The 18,697-nt window shown below is 48.9% G+C and overlaps 1 protein-coding gene across 3 annotated transcripts in view; it reads right to left on the bottom strand.

Moving 5' to 3' along the window:
* Positions 1-5,777: 5,777 nt before the first annotated feature.
* Positions 5,778-18,697, bottom strand: part of MMP17 (matrix metallopeptidase 17) — a 46,672-nt gene continuing 33,752 nt past the window's right edge. For all 3 annotated transcript variants that reach the window (XM_086855908.1, XM_086855909.1, XM_023937183.2), the window contains exons 7-10: positions 17,837-17,919; positions 14,142-14,294; positions 12,489-12,746; positions 5,778-11,263 (exon numbers count right to left, since the gene is read on the bottom strand). In XM_086855908.1, coding sequence (XP_086712034.1) covers positions 10,938-11,263; positions 12,489-12,746; positions 14,142-14,294; positions 17,837-17,919 — 820 coding nt within the window. In that variant the 3' untranslated portion in view covers positions 5,778-10,937. The remainder of the gene's footprint in view (positions 11,264-12,488; positions 12,747-14,141; positions 14,295-17,836; positions 17,920-18,697) is intronic.

The raw sequence follows: 18,697 nt of genomic DNA on the forward strand, positions 1-18,697 counted from the left end.
CCAGCTCACGCTATTTATAGCCCATGGCCGGCCAGCCCAGCCAATCACAGCCCGAGGCAGCGCCGGGCCCGCCAATCCCAGCCCGCCCGTTCCCGCCGCGCTCGCCTCCGCGACCCCCCGCTGTCCCCTCAGGCCCCGCTCCCGTGATCCCGCCCGCTCCCCGCCTTCTCCCCGTTTCTTTGGGCGAAGTTACGGCCGGGACCTGAACGGGGAGCCCCCGCCCACGCTTCCTGGGACCCAGCAGCACCTCTCGGGGCTGCGGCAGCTCGGCTGCACCGGCTCCCAAAGCGACAGCGGCCGGAGCGGCACCCCAGCAAAACGGGGGAGCGGGAACGGGCCACGACTGAGCGGGCTGAGCTTGGCGGGACCGCGCCTGGATTCAAAGGGCGGCTGTAATTGGCCACCTAGAACCATAACCTAGAACCATAACCTAGAACCATAACCTAGAACCCTGACCTAGAACCATAACCTAGAACCCTGACCTAGAACCATAACCTAGAACCCTGATCTAGAACCCTGACCTAGAACCATAACCTAGAACCCTGATCTAGAACCCTGACCTAGAACCGTAACCTAGAACCATAACCTAGAACCCTGACCTAGAACCATAACCTAGAACCCTGACCTAGAACCATAACCTAGAACCCTGACCTAGAACCAATCCACCAGGATTGGCGGAAGCTTTGAGGCTGCGGCCCATGGGAGCACGAGGTGCTCAGTTAGGCAAAGCCAGGGGTGCTCGCAGGGTCCGCGATCGCCCTGGGCCCCGCTCGCCAGACTCCCGTCCCCTTCTCCGGCCCTCTCTATTGCCCTAGTCCCGCCTAAAAGGCCCCCGCAGAGCCTCTATTGGGAGCGCCCCAGCGGCACTCGGGGCAGGGGTCGGGCAGGGGTGTAGCCACCAGCTCGCCCGGGTGTGGTGCCAGCTCGCAAAGCTGCGATGGCAGCGCGGAGCAGGGAGCGGCGGTGGGGAGGGTGTGCACAGCTCGCTGCGGGCTCTGAGCGCCTCTTCCCTCGCAGCGGTTCCTCTTCTGCGGGGACTTGGACTGCCCGATTAGGTGTCTTCTCAGTAGACAGGCTGCAATTCCCACTCCACAGTGGCTATCACAGACGCAGGCAAAATCCCGGCTCTGCCAGCCATTTCAGCTCCCATGTTACAGTCCCATTATTTTGGCCCTGCCCATCTTGTTCTATTTCCAGTCACAGGACCCAGCCCCAACATCCGTATCACAGGCCTACAGTGATTCCAGCACACAGATCCGACAGTGGCAATCCCATTAGCAGTCCCTATCCCAGCCCCACAGTGATTTCAGCTCTAGCCCTGGAGAGCCCTTCCCAGCCCCAGTGATTTCAGCTCTTGGCCCACAAGCTTTATTTCACTGCAAGCTCTCTTCTTCCAGCTCCAGATACGTGTTTCTTCAATGCTCCTGGCTGAAACTGCTCCAGGTTCAAGGCGCGGGATCTTCCTCCTGTCTCCAGCTCGGCAACATTTCAGCTCCCACCCTAGTGCCTAGAAGCCCACCCCACAGTCAATGTCCCAGCCCCACAGTGAATTCAGCAGCAGCCCTACAGTGGCTATCACAGACGCAGGCAAAATCCCGGCTCTGCCAGCCATTTCAGCTCCCATGTTACGGTCCCATTATTTTGGCCCTGCCCATCTTGTTCTATTTCCAGTCACAGGACCCAGCCCCAACATCCATATCACAGGCCTACAGTGATTCCAGCACAGAGATCCTACAGTAACAATCGTATTATCAATCCATATCCCAGCCCCACAGTGATTTCAGCACCAGCCCTACAGTGGCTATCACAGACGCAGGCAAAATCCCGGCATTGGCAGCTTCACAGGTCCCCTGTTACAGTGCCCTTTTTTGGCCCTACCCATCTTGTTCCATTGCTAGTCACAGGACCCAGCCCCAACATCCATATCACAGGCCTACAGTGATTCCAGCACACAGATCCTACAGTGGCAATCGCATTATCAGTCCCTATCCCAGCCCCACAGTGAATTCAGCTCTAGCCCTGGAGAGCCCTTCCCAGCCCCAGTGACTTCAGCTCTTGGCCCACAAGCTTTATTTCACTGCAAGCTCTCTTCTTCCAGCTCCACATCTGTTTCTTTTTCCCCCTCTCTGGTAGGTGAAGCTGCTTCAGTTTGAGATAAAGGGTCTTTTTTCTTGGTTCCAGCTCTGAGGTTTCACCTCCAGGCTGAGAAATGCCACTCCCACCCCATCCCAACCCCAAAGCAATCTTTACTGTATTTACAGCCTGCCCTGTTGTGTACCATTCTATGCTTGCTTCCCACATGTACAGTCACTATGCCCTCAGAACAGTGTTTGCAGCAGTCCCCATCCCAGCCCCAGTTATTTCAGCTTCAGTCCCACAAGCTTTATTTGACTGCCAGCTCTTGTGCTGCGCTTCTGCCTCCTCATCTTCCCAGCAGTGCCACATCATGCTGCTTTCTGGCTCTCCAGGCAGGTTCTCTGTTTTAGCTCTAGCTCTCTGTGGTTTGAGTTTAGCTCTTGAACCCACATTCCAGCCCCAACCTGACCATCCTTACTGCAGGAACAGCTTTGCAAGGCCCTATCCCAGCCCTTACTCTGACTTCAGCTCCAGCCACGCAGTTTGCATCCCAGCTCCATATTCCTTATCCCAGCCCCACAACAGTTTTATTCTAAACCCTACCATGTTTCTGTCTGCTCCAGCTCTGCTTCCTCAGTTCCAGCTCCTCAGCTTCCCACTACTGGTGGCTGAAAGCTGCTCCTGCTTCTCACTGCAGCCCGGGGCTGTTGATAAGGCCACAAATCAGTTATTATTATCACTTCAATGTCTCTAGATACTGTCCTACCCACCCTAATGGGAGCCCAACTTTGGGGCCACTTGAGGCATCAAGCCCAACAGGTACCTTCCCCTTCCCCCTGGGTCTCAGCCCAGCACTTGCCCAAAGGCCCCCCCTCACCCCCCCCAGGCAGAACCAGGGGCTGGGAATAGCCATTGGGGCCCCTGCTCCCCCATCCCAAAAGGTGCCCTTGGGCCCTCCCAGCCCCCAGACCCTCAGACTCTCCTTGGTACCAGCAGACAGGGGCTGCTAATCCCCCAGGCACCTCCTGCAGGCCCTGAGCTGCAGCTCCATCCCCTTCCCCCACGGCATGTATCCAGCTCCAGCCTCAGTATTTCCATTGCCCCACATTGGTTTAAGCATGATTCCAGTGCCAAGGTCTTTATTCCACACCCTGGGGCTTTATGTCTCCACTGGTCCCACAATGGGTGTTTCAGCCCCAGCCCCACAATCTCTACTGAATTAACATCAGCTATCCAGCAAAAAAAGCCCCTAAAGTAATTAATTTTAATAATTAATTAATAATATTTAATTAATAATTAAATCATAAATAATAATGAACGAATAAATATTCAATATTTTATTAATTAATAATTTATATTTATTTAAGATTTAATTAATAATAAATAATAATTAATAAATATTAGCTAACTAATAAATGATAAATATTTAATTGAATAATTATTAATAAATATTTAATTAATATTTAATAGTATTAAATAAATAGTAAGTAACAAACTAATAAATAATAAATATTTAATTAAATAATGATTAACAAATAGTATTTAATAATAGTAGATAATATTTAATCATTATTTATTAATACTTAGTTAAACTAATACATATCAAGATAACAATATATCTTGTTAAAAGTAATTATAATTAATAATAATTTTATTATTTTAATAAAACGAGCAAAGCAAAGCAACGTAATAAAGAAAATCATTATTATTTTAAATAAAATCAAACTAAAATAATAAAAACGAAAAAAACCCAGCTTTATTCTCGATATTTTAAACATTATCTTCAATCCAGAAACTACAAAACAGCTCCTCTCTGTCCCGCAGAAACAACAGCTCGTCTCCCTGTGCCACTCCAGACCCCGCACCCGCCTCCGGCCGCCCGAAAAGCCCAGGACGTGGCAGAAAGAATTGGCCACGACCGGCCCCACCGCCCCAGGACACCGCCGGCCCCCAGATGCTGGCCCCAGCAGACGCGGGCATGGCGCCCGACCTCACCGGCGCTCCCCAGTTCAGTGAGCGCAGGGCTCCCGCCCTGGCGCACCGGCGCTCCCTGGATCGCTCACGCCGCCGCTCGCCGCCGTCGCCGCCTCTCCGCCGCCGCCTCTCCACAGCTCGCCGTCGAACTAACGCCCGCACCCCTCCAGCTCACGCTATTTATAGCTCACGGCCGGCCAGCCCAGCCAATCACAGCCCGAGGCAGCGCCGGGCCCGCCAATCCCAGCCCGCCCATTCCCGCCGCGCTCGCCTCCGCGACCCCCCGCTGTCCCCTCAGGCCCCGCTCCCCCGATCCCGCCCGCTCCCCCCCTTCTCCCCGTTTTTTTGGGCGAAGTTACGGCCGGGACCTGAACGGGGAGCCCCCGCCCACCCTTCCCGGGACCCAGCAGCACCTCTCGGGGCTGCGGCAGCTCGGCTCTGCCGGCCCCCAAAGCGACAGGGAGATCTAGAACCTCAGCACCAGGCAGGATAGTCTAGAACCCCTCGGGACGGATCCAGCATTTTCTGGAAAGCGCTCAGGACCCTCGGGACGGATTCAGGACCTTGTGGAAGGCGTTCAGCCTCTGCCCGGCCCGCTTCGGCTCGACCCGGCCGGCCCGCTTCGGCTTGGGTCGGTTCCGCTCGGCCCTCTTCTGCTCGGCCCGCCCAGTCCGCCTGGCCCGGCTCCGCTCGGCCCGACCCGCCTGGCCCGCTTCTGCCCGGCCCGCTTCGGCTCGGGTCGGCTCCACCCGGCCCGCCCGCCTCTCTTCGGCTCGGCCCGCCCGGTCCGCCCGGGCCGGCTCCGCTTGGCCCGGCTCCGCCCAGCCTGGCCGGCCCGCTTCGGCTCGGCTCGGTCCGGTCCGCCCGGTCCGCTTCTGACCGGCCCGCTTCGGCTCGGCCCGGCCCGGCCGGCCCGCTTCGGCTCGGCCCGGCCCGGCCGGCCCGCTTCGGCTCGGCCCAGCCCGGCCCGGCCCGCTTCTGCTCGGTTCCGCCCGGTCCTCTTCGGCTCGGGCCGCCCGGTCTAGATTACAGGTCTAGATTACTGTGTTGGCTTTATCTTTTCACTTACCATTTGCTCTCTTACCAAATCTTGGTTATTTCTCCTGGCAACAACTGTGAAGAAAATCCATCTTTTTCTCTTTTTTTTTTTTGGGCAGTTGTTTTCTAATCTGTTACTACTTGTTCCTAGATTTTTTGTGGTCTAATATTTTCCCTTTATGCATATAGGTACTTAATTTGGATGGGTTATAGCAGTGATTATCGATACTGGTGTGGGTAATAAGAAAGAAACCCCGGTGTCATTCCATGTAAAGCTTTTGATAGCATTTGTAACATGGCTTTGCTGGTGTCCCAAAAGGGAAAAGGGTAAGTGACAGAAGAAGGAATAATAGGGGTCCAGTATGGCTTACACCCCCACCAATCCTGCCTGTGAGGTTGCAGCTCACAGCAGGTGTTTTATATTCTTCTCGATGGTGAGTTGTAGTGGTCAGTCTGGTCTTGCCCCCTATTTCCTTGTCACTTCCTCTTTTGTAATTTCCAAGCAAATTTCTTTTGACAGCTTTTAACAGCAGTTTCCCACCGTTCCTCAGGTACTTCCCACTCAATACGCACTAGTAATTTCCCATCTGTAAAAAAAAGTTATCATTTAAGTTATTCTTAATAGATTTGACACCTAACACTTCCTGCAATGAGAGGCTTAACTTTGTGGACCACAATACCTATTATTCTCTAATTTAAACACTTATATTTAATCCAGTTAGCATGTCCCGTATTGGGATGATTTAGACAAGGTATATGGTGTGGCACTGATGGAAGTTGTGGTTCTCCCCCCTCCTTTATACAAATCACAGGCAAAAGCAAAAATATGCGAGGATTTCCCAACCAAAACAGCCCCAGTCCTCCTGTTTGGAGTGGGAGTTTTCCTCCCCAAGGTGGATATCGAAAGTGTCCCAGAACTTGTCCAGGCAGGACTTGAAACTACTGATACAGGCTTGGTCTTACTTCCCAGTTAGGCGTGATTCTTTGCTCATTCCTTGGATCAGTTCATTACCGCCGGTCTCTGCTCAAGAGTACATTTGGTATCACTCAGTTTGGGTATTACAGTCCAGTCCTCAGGTCTTTTGATCTTATTGGTGTGAATCCAACTTCACTCTTTGGTCCAAATTGCAGCTTCTCTGCCTTAATTATCAGTAGTACCTGAAAACAATTTCTTAATAACACAGGGAGAATGAAAACGTCACATCAAAATTTTCCATCAGTATTCTTTAAAATTCTTGGGTTAAGCGAAATTTAAGAGTTAACATAGGAGCCAATCTCTTTCTGCGCGTTCAGATTAGTTAAACAAGACAGGCTAGCTTAGTTTTGACTTCAAATAAATTACATTCATTACCTTTTTACCTTTTGGTTACTATTTACTTGTTTAGCTTCACAAACTTCTTTTATCGGTTTCTTAGAACAAACCCCTTCCTTTTAACAACAAGAGTAGAAGAAAGAAAGGGAAGAAAAAAATAAGAGAGATAAAAAGATCCTATTTCAAGAAATTAAACACCTTGATGAGGTTTTCAGAACCTAATGAGCAAGACTACTTTTGCTTTTGGTCTCATCATCCACCGGTCTGTTTCTTGGCCTTTTTTCCGTTCCTTCTTTCCCATTGACAGCAGTTTTTCAGGCTTTCTCTCCCCCCACCCCTGCTGCCGCAGCTCTGGGCCAAGCAGGCTGTTTCAGCCGCTGGCTCTGCAGGGGCCCACTTGCGTCCTTGCCAGTCACTTGCGTGCTGACCCTGGGGCAAAGCTCGTGTCCCCTCTTTCCCTGCTGTGCCGTCCCTTCACACACAGGACTGGCATGTTCAAACACACTCAGCTCCCGCCACTGCCGAGGGGCAGAGCCCGCAGTCCACAGTGCTCTGGTCTGGGGCTCCTCTGCTGGGCCAGCTCACTCCTCAGCGGCAAACCTCACCCAGCACCGCTGCCGGGCCGGAGAGCACTGTCAGCACCCCGCACCCCTCGAGACCCCAGCACAGACACGGCGGGTCCCACTCCAGCAGCACCACTCACGAACTGCGCTCTGCACCCTTCACATCGGGTGGGAGAGGACCAGGAACCGCCACACCGGGCCCCGCTGTTTGCCACTCACAGGGACCGGGTCCTGCTACAGCCGCTTTACATAAAAGCAATAAAACAACACCTAAACCTAGCAACTCTTAACCCAGCACTCCAGATGCTCCTAACATCTCCTATTTCGGGCACAATTCTCATCTCTAATCGTGCTTGAAAGTTTTTCTCCCCACAAGCCAGTGTTCACTCTTCGGAGCCAACAAGACACTTCTCGCTCTCTTTCTAAAAATCTTTACAAATCTAATGAAAGGAAACGCAAACCTCTCTCTCTTTTTCTCTCTGCCACTATCATCTCGCCACTTTTTACACCACATCCCTCCAGAATCTCCACTACACAAATTACTTTGCTTCAGAATCAACAACAAATTCTAACACCTCCTTTTGGGGACGCTCCCCAAAGCCATCAAAGGCGCTAGACACAGAGACCAGTCAGCTAGCGAGCTACTTTTACCAACTAAAACAAACTTGCAATTTCTATTTCTACTTCCTTGAACAGATCTTTAGTCAAGCTAGAAATGAAGACACAGACATCATTCTTCTCTAAATTTTCTTCTACAGGTACAAAGGAGTCTATCCTCACACAGCTGCTTAATGTGAATAATCTCTAGTGTAAATTTTCTCATGACAAGATGTGATCAGGTCTTTTATTCTTACAGGCATTTAGATACATTGACAAGTTTCTGACAATACCTTTATGTTTCAACAGTACTTGCAGCTTATATACTATGAACAATCTATAGCAAGAACCAGTCTTACAATTGTTTTCGAACTCTTCTTTCACAAAATAAGACTCATCTCTAAATTAACACATGTACTTATTAAAATAGACCAAGTTTAGAGTCTCCACAATTCTCTTCTTAATTCGAAACACCAACAATCTTAATTTTAATCTTTTAACTGGGTCCACTTCTGCTTCTGTAATAAGCACAGCTGCAAAACAACACAAGCACTCCTAGAGACGCGCACTTTCTTGGCAAATTCAAAAGAACAAGAAATCATGGCAGTTCTGAGCCTGATCTTTAACTAAACACACCATCACAATAACTCCTTAGCAATCATCAGAGAGATGATCAGCATTTCATATTGTGAAAAGAGACAAAATAATTTTCAGCAGCAGTAAAAAGATTTACAGCAATCCACAGGATTTTGCTTTTAGGTTGGCACCAGGTTCTGCTGTTAAGAACTGTTGTGAATTCATGTTGTAAATATTGGCTTTTCACAATTATTCTGATAAATATATTATATGCTTTCACTATATTCTTTTCTCTCTTTGCAAGTGTTAGGCTTAGATAGGAATTCTGAATGGTAAGGATATGTCTCATCTGGAGAAGGCAAGATAACTCCAACAGGCAAGACAATGGGAGGATCAAGCTGTGGAAAACAGGCTATTATCAGCAGCAGGAAATGGAGAGCAAACTGTTACCAAAAAGCTGGTACCAGGACGTTGGCAAGGGGGAAAGATATGAAGCCCATCTGCTCTCTGAGGAAGTATAAGGGGCCTGGACCCTTATCAACAAGTGACCATCTGCAGCAGAAAGGAAACCAAAAACTCCGAAATAATGCTGACCAGCTAGACCAGCAAAAATTATGCTGACCAACAGAAAATAAAATTGAAAAAAAACATGATCCAAGAAGGTGGAACCAGGGAGGGGATATGCTTGAATATGCATTAACCTCTCGCAGCAAGGATGGGATAAAAAGGACACTCCTGAAATACCAGGTGTGCTCTTGGCAGCACGCCAAGGCACCCGGCCGTATCTCTTTGCTTTACTTTATGTCTCTTATTGTCTTTATTAAACATTTTTAAAATTTTACAGGAGTGAATTTCGTTTTTCACAGAAATTGGGGGCTTGTCTCCGATTATGCACCTCGCCCCGGGGAAACCAGGAGATTCCAGGTGGAGGATGACACCTCCTTGCCAGTTTTGGTAATCTGCTTTGGCTCTTCTGGTGTTATCGGTGGTAGCAGGGCAACACCCGGAGGACAAGAGAGAGACAAGTAAAGCAAAGAAAAATAAAAACAAAAAAAAATAAAGGTAATAAAGCGCTCCTTCAAAATCCCATAATCTTTCAGGACCTGAACAGGAATTGGTAAGTACTGATCGGGGGGTTGGAAACGGGGGGATGAATGTGTGTGAATGAGACGCAAGCTGGTTACCCCAGACCTGCGGAGCGAGAGCGGAGTCCATAGTACCGCGGTTCCTATCTTTCACGAGAAAATAGGCCGGGAATTGGACGAAGCGAAAGAAAAAGGAGTGAGAGAATCCCCCCGGGGTTTCTGAGACTGGGGTCTCAGGGAGGGGTTGAACCCCTGGAAAGGAAGGAGTCGGGAGTTCTCCTAAGTCCAGTGTACTAGGAGACGGGACAAAAAGGGGATAAAAAATAATAAATCCCTGGGAATATTGCCAGGTTGAGGGTGCAAACCACGGGAAGTGTGGGATACAGTACCCAAGAAAATCTGGGGGGGTTGGCCAACAACATTGAAGGTACCTTATTATTGTATTGTCTTGGTATGAGTGAAAAATGAGTGAGAAAAACCGATTAAAGAAATGAGAATGCATGTGTGAATGAGAGATCGTGTATAACTGTATCTTGAGGGGGGGGGAAGGTGGACTGTAACAAGAGCATTGAAAGAAGGATTTGGGAACCGTAACCCAGAACCGTAACCCGGAACCGTAACCCGGAACCCTAACCCAGAACCCTAACCCGGAACCCTAACCCGGAACTGTAACCCGGAACCGTAACCCGGAACCGTAACCCGTAACCCGGAACTGTAACCCGGAACCGGAACCCAGAACCAGAACCCGGAACCGGAACCCATAACTCAGAACCGGAACCCGGAACCCGGAACCATAACCCAGAACCCGGAACCGGAACCGTAACCCAGAACCATAACCCGGAACCTGGAACCCGGAACCGGAACCCGGAACCGGAACCCGGAACCGGAACCCGGAACCCGGAACCGTAACTTGGAACCGTAACCCGGAACCCGAGCCGGGGGTTTTACTGGCGCTGTGCTGCCGTGGGAGTGCCCCGTGCCTACCTGAAACGACCCTCTGGTGTGCTGGTGCAGGTGACAGGCTTGATCTGGAACAGGACTGGGAGATCTCATGTAGGTGGTCAAAGTTTATTAGAGAAATCGTTAAATTACAATGACTCTTATACAAAGATAAGCTGCAGTGCCTTCTGAAAGGCAAAGGTATTTCTGACCCATAGAAACTGATACAGGTTACTCAGACATCAGTGACTACAGCAGGCTTGACAGTAAAATAATGAAAAATCATTTTGCCATTAATCTTAGTGGAGTCACAGTTTCTTCTACCTGGTACATCCAATGGGATGTGTACACTGTGTCAGCACATAACTGCTACCTCCTGCCAGCTGCCTTTCTGTTGCTGTCTACCTCAGCAGCATCTCTTCTGTCCCTACTCCATCCCAGGAGGGGATTGTGGGGATCCTCCCTTGTTTGCTGTGTTTAAACATCCAGAGCAACATACATCTACGGAGCGTTTCTAAATTCAACATGACACTGCTCTCATCTTTAACTGGATGGGGAAATAAGAAGGTGCAGAATGCAACTCTGTTATTAGACCTTTAAACTAAAATTAAAAAGAAAGAAAACCCCGAAACAAAATCACTGTTCATTTCTCATGGAGAATTCAAACCCTTCACTGGCATGTTCCTAGGAATGTTCTTTTTTCTGCTTGCAACAGTCAGCAATCACGGAGCTGTATTCCAGAGCACCATGGTGTTGTCCTGGCGGTGAGATGAGCTGTCAGAGGGTTGCACAGACCAGCGCTGCTGTCCACACAGCCAGCATGAGACTGGCTGTCAGTTTGGGCATGGGGTGCGGGTGCAGGGATGGGGTGCCAGAGGTGCAGGAGCAGACTTCGTAGCCATTCTTCGAGCGGTTCTCGTCGTGCTGCCCCGGCCTGGAGCGTGCCCCAGTCCTGCTGCTCCCGGCTGCCTCGGGGGCATCAGCCTGCATGTTACTGCATACCAGCCAGTCCCTGGCGATGGACTGTGGGTACCCGGGCTGCACCTCCAGTTCACTGTCCAACACCTTCCAGTACTCCTTGCCCTTGAAGAAGTAACTTGCACCTGCAAAGAGACCAAAACCCAAACACAAGGTGAGTGCGGTGGGTGCTGTCCTAGAGGAAGAGCACTTGGAGTAGCAGAGGAGCGTTCCCACCCCAGCTGAACCCCAAATGTGGAAGCACATGAGATATCACTGCTTGTTGTCAATATCCCCTGTTGCTGCAGGAGGGCTGCTCCAGAAGGTGCAGTGCCTGGCCAGGATCTCTCACGTCAGCCACCAGCAGTTGGAGGTGGAGGGTGAGATGCCGCCTCTTCTGTGCTGAGCCCTAGAGCAGATATAGCTCCTGGTACTGTGGGTGTGTAGGGTCAAGGCCCTGTGAAGCCACAGCTGGACACACCATACACAGCTCTCCTTCTCATAATAGGGCATGACAAAGCTGGAGACTCTGCTATCCATTAGTGAACTGGGGTGTATGCTGCTGACCCTGGGCTCAGAAAAATAACCTAAGCTTGACAGGGCCCTGGGAACCTTCTGCCCTCGGGTACATTTTTCTGCTCTGAACTGGGAGGTTGTGAATTCTCTAAGCAGGCCCCGTGCACAGGAGGACTCCTATCTATAGGAATGTCACTCTCAATAGCTTTGGAAATTCAGCTCGAGAAGTCTCTGGAAGTGGCCTTCCCCTCTGCCTGGTTTAATGATTGCTATTACACTTTTAGGTCACCAGTAAATAAGCCCTGGAAGTGCCACTTTGTTGTGAGTGAATAGCTGAATGTAAGTATCTTCTGTAACAAAATTTTTGTGGTTTTTTCAGGGGGAAGAAACCACTAAGAAATATCATCCTCAGAAAAGAAGTTGTAACTCTGGGAAAACATCTTTTAAAATATTTTCTGTCTGTTTTAGCTCATATATCCAGCTAAAAATCCAATGACAACAAAACCATGGAGGAGCAAATCAGCCCATCCTAGGATAAAAATCACTGCAAACCAGCATCAACTGTGTTCTCTTAATAAAGTGCAATAATTATAATTATATACATATTATATATTTATATATTTATATATATATATATAATTATGCCCCCATGATATTTTTTTTGCCTGTTTCTTCTAGTGAGCAGTGGGGAGCTCTGGCTGGAGTCATACCTTTCTCTCTTCAGCTTCCGGTCACCAGGAACATCCCATCAGGGCCTCAGCATTTGTGTTGGCAGGCAGGGTAGAAGGGGTTACAGCTCAATAGAGAACTGATTTTCTTTGCTGTGATTTTTTTTAAACCGCAATACGGACTCACCATCTGACCACCTCATGGCATCGTCTAAAGGGCTGGGTATCCCCTTCCACAGGACGGCCACCAAAGGATACCCGGGATCCATCCTCTGCTCCTGGTCATCGTAGCGCCAGTAGAGATTGTCCTTAAAGAAGTAAGTCTTGTCATTGTGAGCCCAGGAGAAAGCAGCATCGATTCCTCCCAGGGGCAGGCCAAAGTCCGAAATTGGCCGCGGGTATCCTTCCTCCACGTTGTTGTCTTTGAAGACCCAGTATCTGTCTCCTGTGGAAAGAAAACAAGCACAGAATAAAATCACATTTGTTTCACAGCCTAAACCAGTATTTCCCCACAGATGAGCTGAGCTAATGTTCTATTATCTACTGTGGTGACAAAGCCTTGAGGCTGAGCTCTGGGGATTTAAGGATGAGAGTAGGAAGGGGTCACCCCATGAAGGAACCTCTGGCTTTGAATAGCTGCTCTTTTGTGTCAGGCTGTCCATGGACATAGCTAGCACCTGTTTGCTGCAGAAAGCATGACTGTACCAGGACATGAACGCACTGACAGATTCAGTACAGCTGTCACTTTTGTGTATTTGATGGAGGCATTTGGTTTTCTGCCCCTTGGATTTCTGCCTGGTATCCAAAGAAACAAAGTTACAGGCAGCTCTTGTGGACAAACTGGGCACTTTCTGCAGGCTATCTGGCTCCTGAGAAGCCAAGTGTAGTCCACAAGTGTAGCCTTCCATATGCTGTTCCATAGGAAGATGCAGGGCTTGGTGTGGCGATGCAGGACTCAGTGTGCCAGCAGCCCAGAAGGGCTTTGGATGCACTTGGAAAGGCCTTCTGCAATTGTAGGGGCTTTGTGTGGGACATGAGCCATCTCTGTGGCCTGGCTGGGGGAACTGAAACCAAATTAGTGCTTCCAGAAGTGCTTGGTTCAGCACTGCTGTAACTGATAATTGCACCATGTTTCAAGCAGAACGGTCTGGAGACAAAAAGCAATTTCCAAACAGCAAGAATGGAGGGCTGGGATGTGTTTAGCACTTCAAGTGCACAACCTTGATGAAAAAGGAGTCAGCGCTTGCCAGGATTTTGGGTGACATTGAGTGCACGGGTGGCATCTAACCAGCACAGGTGGATGGTCTGTGGGGAGCTTGGACATTTGCATAGAAACCAAGAGTTAAACTGTTCCTCCAGCTCTTCTGAAATAAAAGCTTGCAAGTTTTTTAGATTAAAAAAAAAAAAGATAATTATACCACTTATTTTAAGAAAAAATACAGTAACAAAAATATAATTATTAAAACTGAAGGTCTTCACTTTCATTTTTATTTCCTCTCTGACTCTTTCTTTTCTCAGAAACAAATACTAAAAAGAGAAAAGGTCAGAGGAGTAACACATCACCTGTGAGTGTGTGTAGGGGTGGTTCCTGCTTGTGTTTCATTCTTGAAAAGCTCAGATTTCAGTTAGATTTGGCCAAACTTTATCTTCAATGACATTTCCCTCATTTTCTGGGGAACAAGACCATTATCTTTTGCTTGCTCTCCCTGCCAGCTTGTTTCTCCTAGTCTTGCTCATGGACAACAGATTTCAGACTGGCCCTCCAGATGCTTAATATGTGGCACCGGTGTCTCCTGCCTAGCACCACATTCTATACCTCCAGCACCATGTTTGCTCTCACCTTTGAAGAAGACAATTTTGTGGTCGCTGGTTCTCTCATAGACTGCGTCCAGGCTGTCCAGATTGAGTGGCAAACCCCGCCAGAAACGGTGAATCTGAGCCGGCTGGAGGGACACCAAGTGCTTATTGCGAGTCAGTCTCCAGAAGTACTTGCCTGGAGGGACAGACTGGATATTACTGAACCACACTCAACTCCTCTCTGCTGGGAGGCGAGTGTCAGGTGGGCAGCGGCAGCATGAAGCAAAGTGTGTGAGATGGGAGACGTGATTTAGAGCCATCCTGCTTTCCAGCAGCAGCTGTGACTGCTTCCTATTTCTGGCAGTCATTAGAAGAAATCCACCCCCCCCCCCCCCCCCTTTTTTTTTTTCTTTTTCAGATTAAAATAATCCTCTGCACACTGCACTGGAGTTGTTATACTCCTGGCCACAGCGTGAGGCTATGCTGCTGAGCCAGGGAAGGATAGAGGAGCCTTTCATCTCTTCCCTCCCTTTCTGCACAGGACCTCCTGTGAGCTGGTTGGACCAGGTGCCAACAGCCTTAAGCAAGAGTGTATAAAAAAACATCCTTGTTCCTCCTCTCCTGGAGCAGCCACAGCTTCCTGAACACAGGATGTCCAGCTGCTATCAAGTTTGGAAATGTCTAGGATGTTACAATGAAACAGAAATACCAGAAGTGTTGTTTTGTAATGAAGAAAGGGAGTGAGAAAACAAAGGAGGAGGAGGAAACCATCTGAATAGATCTGGAAGGGTTAAGGTGGGGAAGGAGGCACAGTTAAGGACTTTGGTAGCATCTAGAGGTGCAGGATACTAAGCAGAGACTGCAGTCCTGTGGAGCTTCCAGGATGAATGTATTGGTGGTGCCTGCAGACACACTTCAACACCTGCAGCAGCACTGCCCCAACCAGGTAAGAGTATTTTGGGGATTTCTGAAATATTTTTGATCATGTAAAAGGGAACAGATTTATCCTTTGTGTGAAGGATGACTAACTTTTTCCTGCTAAAAGCACCTTATATGGGATTTCCCGAGGAGTCTTAATGGTTTGCAGGGGCAACTCCAAACCAAGCTCTGTGTTGGCTCTGGGATTCTCAGCCCTTTTCGCAGCACATTTCATGCTGTGTTTTCTCCAGAGAGCTCCACAGATTGACGTGAGCCAGAGCAAGATGTTTAGGAGGCAACTCTCAACTGTCTGGTATTGGTTATTGCCTGTTAGAAATTACTGTGCATTATTTGCATCTGTTCTTGCATGAATTTCTGCGGGGAGATAAGCAATAGAAACCAAAGATGCATCTTCAGATTTGTATTCCCCACACACTCAGTTCTTTCTCCAGAGCCAGAAGATTGTGACACCAACTTTTAAAATTTTATGGAAACTGGATCGTAGCCTAACAATGCAGAATGCAAAACTCTAGCACTTTAACATTTGCAGAGAGGGAGTTTTATTCTAATTATAAGGATTTTTATCATATTCTTGTTCTTCAGCTCCAGTTTGCCTATTTGCTCTATCTTACTAAATCATAAATGAATGATACATTCATATGTCAGTATGGTAGGAATTGACACAATTACAGATTCTTTTTAAGAATATAAAAAAACCCCAGGAATTCAAATTTGGTGGCCATTTTACATCAATGCAAACATACGTAATTAACTAAGTATGATCTATGCATCTGTAATTAGCAAGGAATTAGACAAGGTCAGATGTTCACTTTTTTAGAAAGAAATACAGCTCAACTAAACTCCTTCTTCAGCAGATCAGTATCTGAACTTTGAAGTGCCCTGGACTTGTCAGACACACAAAGGGAAGCCTCAGTACTTTTGACATTTCATCCATTTGCAAGTGATGGGCTCAGCAGGTGAGCAGCTGCAGTAGGGAAACCTTAAATCTACCCCCAGTCTGGAATAGCCTGAGCTGTTGGTTACTTTGGTTGGGTTTTTGTAAGTTATCAGGAAAAAAAAGAAAATAAAGCACTTAGGTAGCAAGGAATTGTGAACGTAATGGCCCCAGTCTGCCTGGGTTCATGTTTTGCCATGGCCCAGCCTGCTCACCAAAATGCTGCTCCTGTGTGGATGATCATCAGCCAAAGCCAGACCCAGGGATTCAAAGCCAGCAGGAGAACTGCTGTCATTAGCATGCAGAAATAATTGAAGAAACAAAATCCCAACCCTGTATTTTTTTTAAAAGCTCAATTTAAACCCTCCTCTGAGCTGGCAAACGGAACACAATGAAAGCAAAGTGTGAGGTCCTGCTCCACCAAGATGTGGTTGATGGGTTGAAGCAATTGCTTTCTTTAGTTACAGGTAATATTGATCCCAGCTGTGTTCCATGCTGTCCAGACTTTGGCTGCCTTTGGCAAGACTGCTGTACCCACCTTGCACACACACACACACACACACACACACAGACACACGCACGCACACACACACACACAGAGGCCAAAGGTATTTAAAACTTCAGGAGTCTGTAGTGAGGCACCTACATTGAAGCAAGCGGTGATTCCAAAGAGCAGAAAACCCACCGTTACCTCCAAAACAGCAGGCCTGTGCGGTCTGGGGAGCTCCAGCCCCAGTGGCTTCTTTCCATCTAGGGAACCAGCAGGACCAGCTCAGAACAAAATGCCCATTGAGGGACAAAGCTCAGCACTAGAGCTCATTTAAATCCTGCCCCAGAGGTGACATCCCTCCTCCTTGATGCACAGGATGGTTCAGGGGGCAACAATGGGGGCTGCAAGGAAAGTGCTGGGGTCTGGAGGCAGACATGCAGCTGGCATCCACTGACCCTATGCTCTTTACATCTACTTTTTGGCCTGAAATAAATATATCCAAAAATAGACACTGAATTGGATTTCTCTTTACTTCATCAATTTTTCCCCTCTGAGAGACAGATTGCCATTTATCCTGACACCAGTTCATGTCTCTGAGTTTCCCTTCTTCACTGTGGCTTTTTGGAGCTGGCATCTGAACGAATAATGTTGTGGAACAGTCTTCATATTGTGCTTCCCTCAGGGAACAGGCAACACCAAATTCTCTGGAGCCCTTTTGCTGTTCATGCCTGTGAACCAAGGCTCAAACTGATACCCAGATGCTGGGATGCTGCTGCTCATCCCTGGGACAAACACTTCTGCTTCCCTGTGGATGGCTTTGGGGTGGCCAAATGATGGTCAGAGATGCAAAGAAATGCCCACGGAAATTTTTACATCTTGCAAAGATGAGAAAGCAAGCCCAGAGAGTCCAGCCTACACAGGCTTTGCTCAGCTGAGAAGGCACCAATGGATCCTCGTCAAAAGCTGGGCACCTCGGGAGCACACTGCCAGCAAGTGGTTGATGGTACAAAACCAGATGGTCCCCAATTGTGTACACACTGTTTTTGAGAGATGCATGGCAGGCAGCATTAGGGAAGGTGAAGCGTGGGAGGAAAGGGAGGCTGGAAGCATCCAGGAAGAAAGCAATGGAGCGTTGTGTTTGCTCTGCTCATCCTTGTTTTGACCTAGATTTTGACTTTGGTAGTACAACTGTCAGATTTTAGTTCTTCACCTGAGCAGTCCAGTGTGACAGACCAGAGTAAAAACTGCATGGAGTAGCCCACAAACCCCAGCCAGCTCATCCTCACCACCCAGCCCGTCCCACACTGCGCTGCCTCTGGTGCTGGCACACCAAAGCCACCACAGGGTGACATAGGCACAGACCCCTGGCACTCACCTTTGAAGAAGAAAGCCTCTCCCCGGATCTGGGCCACTGCATCGAAGTGCGTGTTACACCTGTCGGGCACATCCCGCCTGAGCCTGTGGAGAGATGCCCAGGTGAGCAGGGCCCAGGCAGGCAGCGAGGGGCTGTGTCTCCCTGATACCGCCTATTCCATAGACTGAGTCACCCCTGCTCCTGGAGAAGACTACAGGCTGTGCCCATCTGTCACTCCTCATGCCGAAGCCCAGCTACGTGCACGGAGAATTCCAATCGAGCTCAGGTAAACCTCAGCCTGAAGACAGCTTGGGCTGACAACACCGAGCCACCCGACACCATCGCTGGGAGTTGAGCAAGGACACGCACTACATCCATCAGCTTGTGTAGCTGGTGAGGGATGAGCTGGCTTCCCACTCCCAGTGGCACAGTGTGGCTTGGCCAGTTGCCCCAGCGCAGCAGGACATGAAAAATAGCCAAGCAGCCTCTCACTCCAGCAGCTCACAATGCTGCTGCTCCAGGGCTGAGCTCCAAAGTGCCAGTGAGAGGTGACAGAGCTGCAAAGAAGAAAGCAGCTGAGCCTAAACAGAAGGTTGTGGAGGAGCCAATGAGAGATAACTGGTGAAAGCCACCTGGCAAGTGGTAGCTGAGACACTGAGCTGCTTTGACAAGGTGGGTGGGGAAGGCACAGAGTATAAAGGACTGAGAGAGCCGCAAAGCCCTCTTAAGAAATGACTGATGGAGAAACAAGGAGAGGATGATGGGAAATGCACAGAAAAGCTGCTGTGGGTGACAGGGAAGCATAAATCTGTTCTGCTGATAGAATAATTGTGCTGAGCTGCCAGCACCAGCTTCACTGCCCTCTTTGGCCACAAAATGACA

This window comes from Cyanistes caeruleus, chromosome 18, assembly GCF_971803275.1.
Source record: "Cyanistes caeruleus chromosome 18, bCyaCae1.hap1.1, whole genome shotgun sequence".
Classification (NCBI taxonomy): Eukaryota; Metazoa; Chordata; class Aves; order Passeriformes; family Paridae; genus Cyanistes; species Cyanistes caeruleus.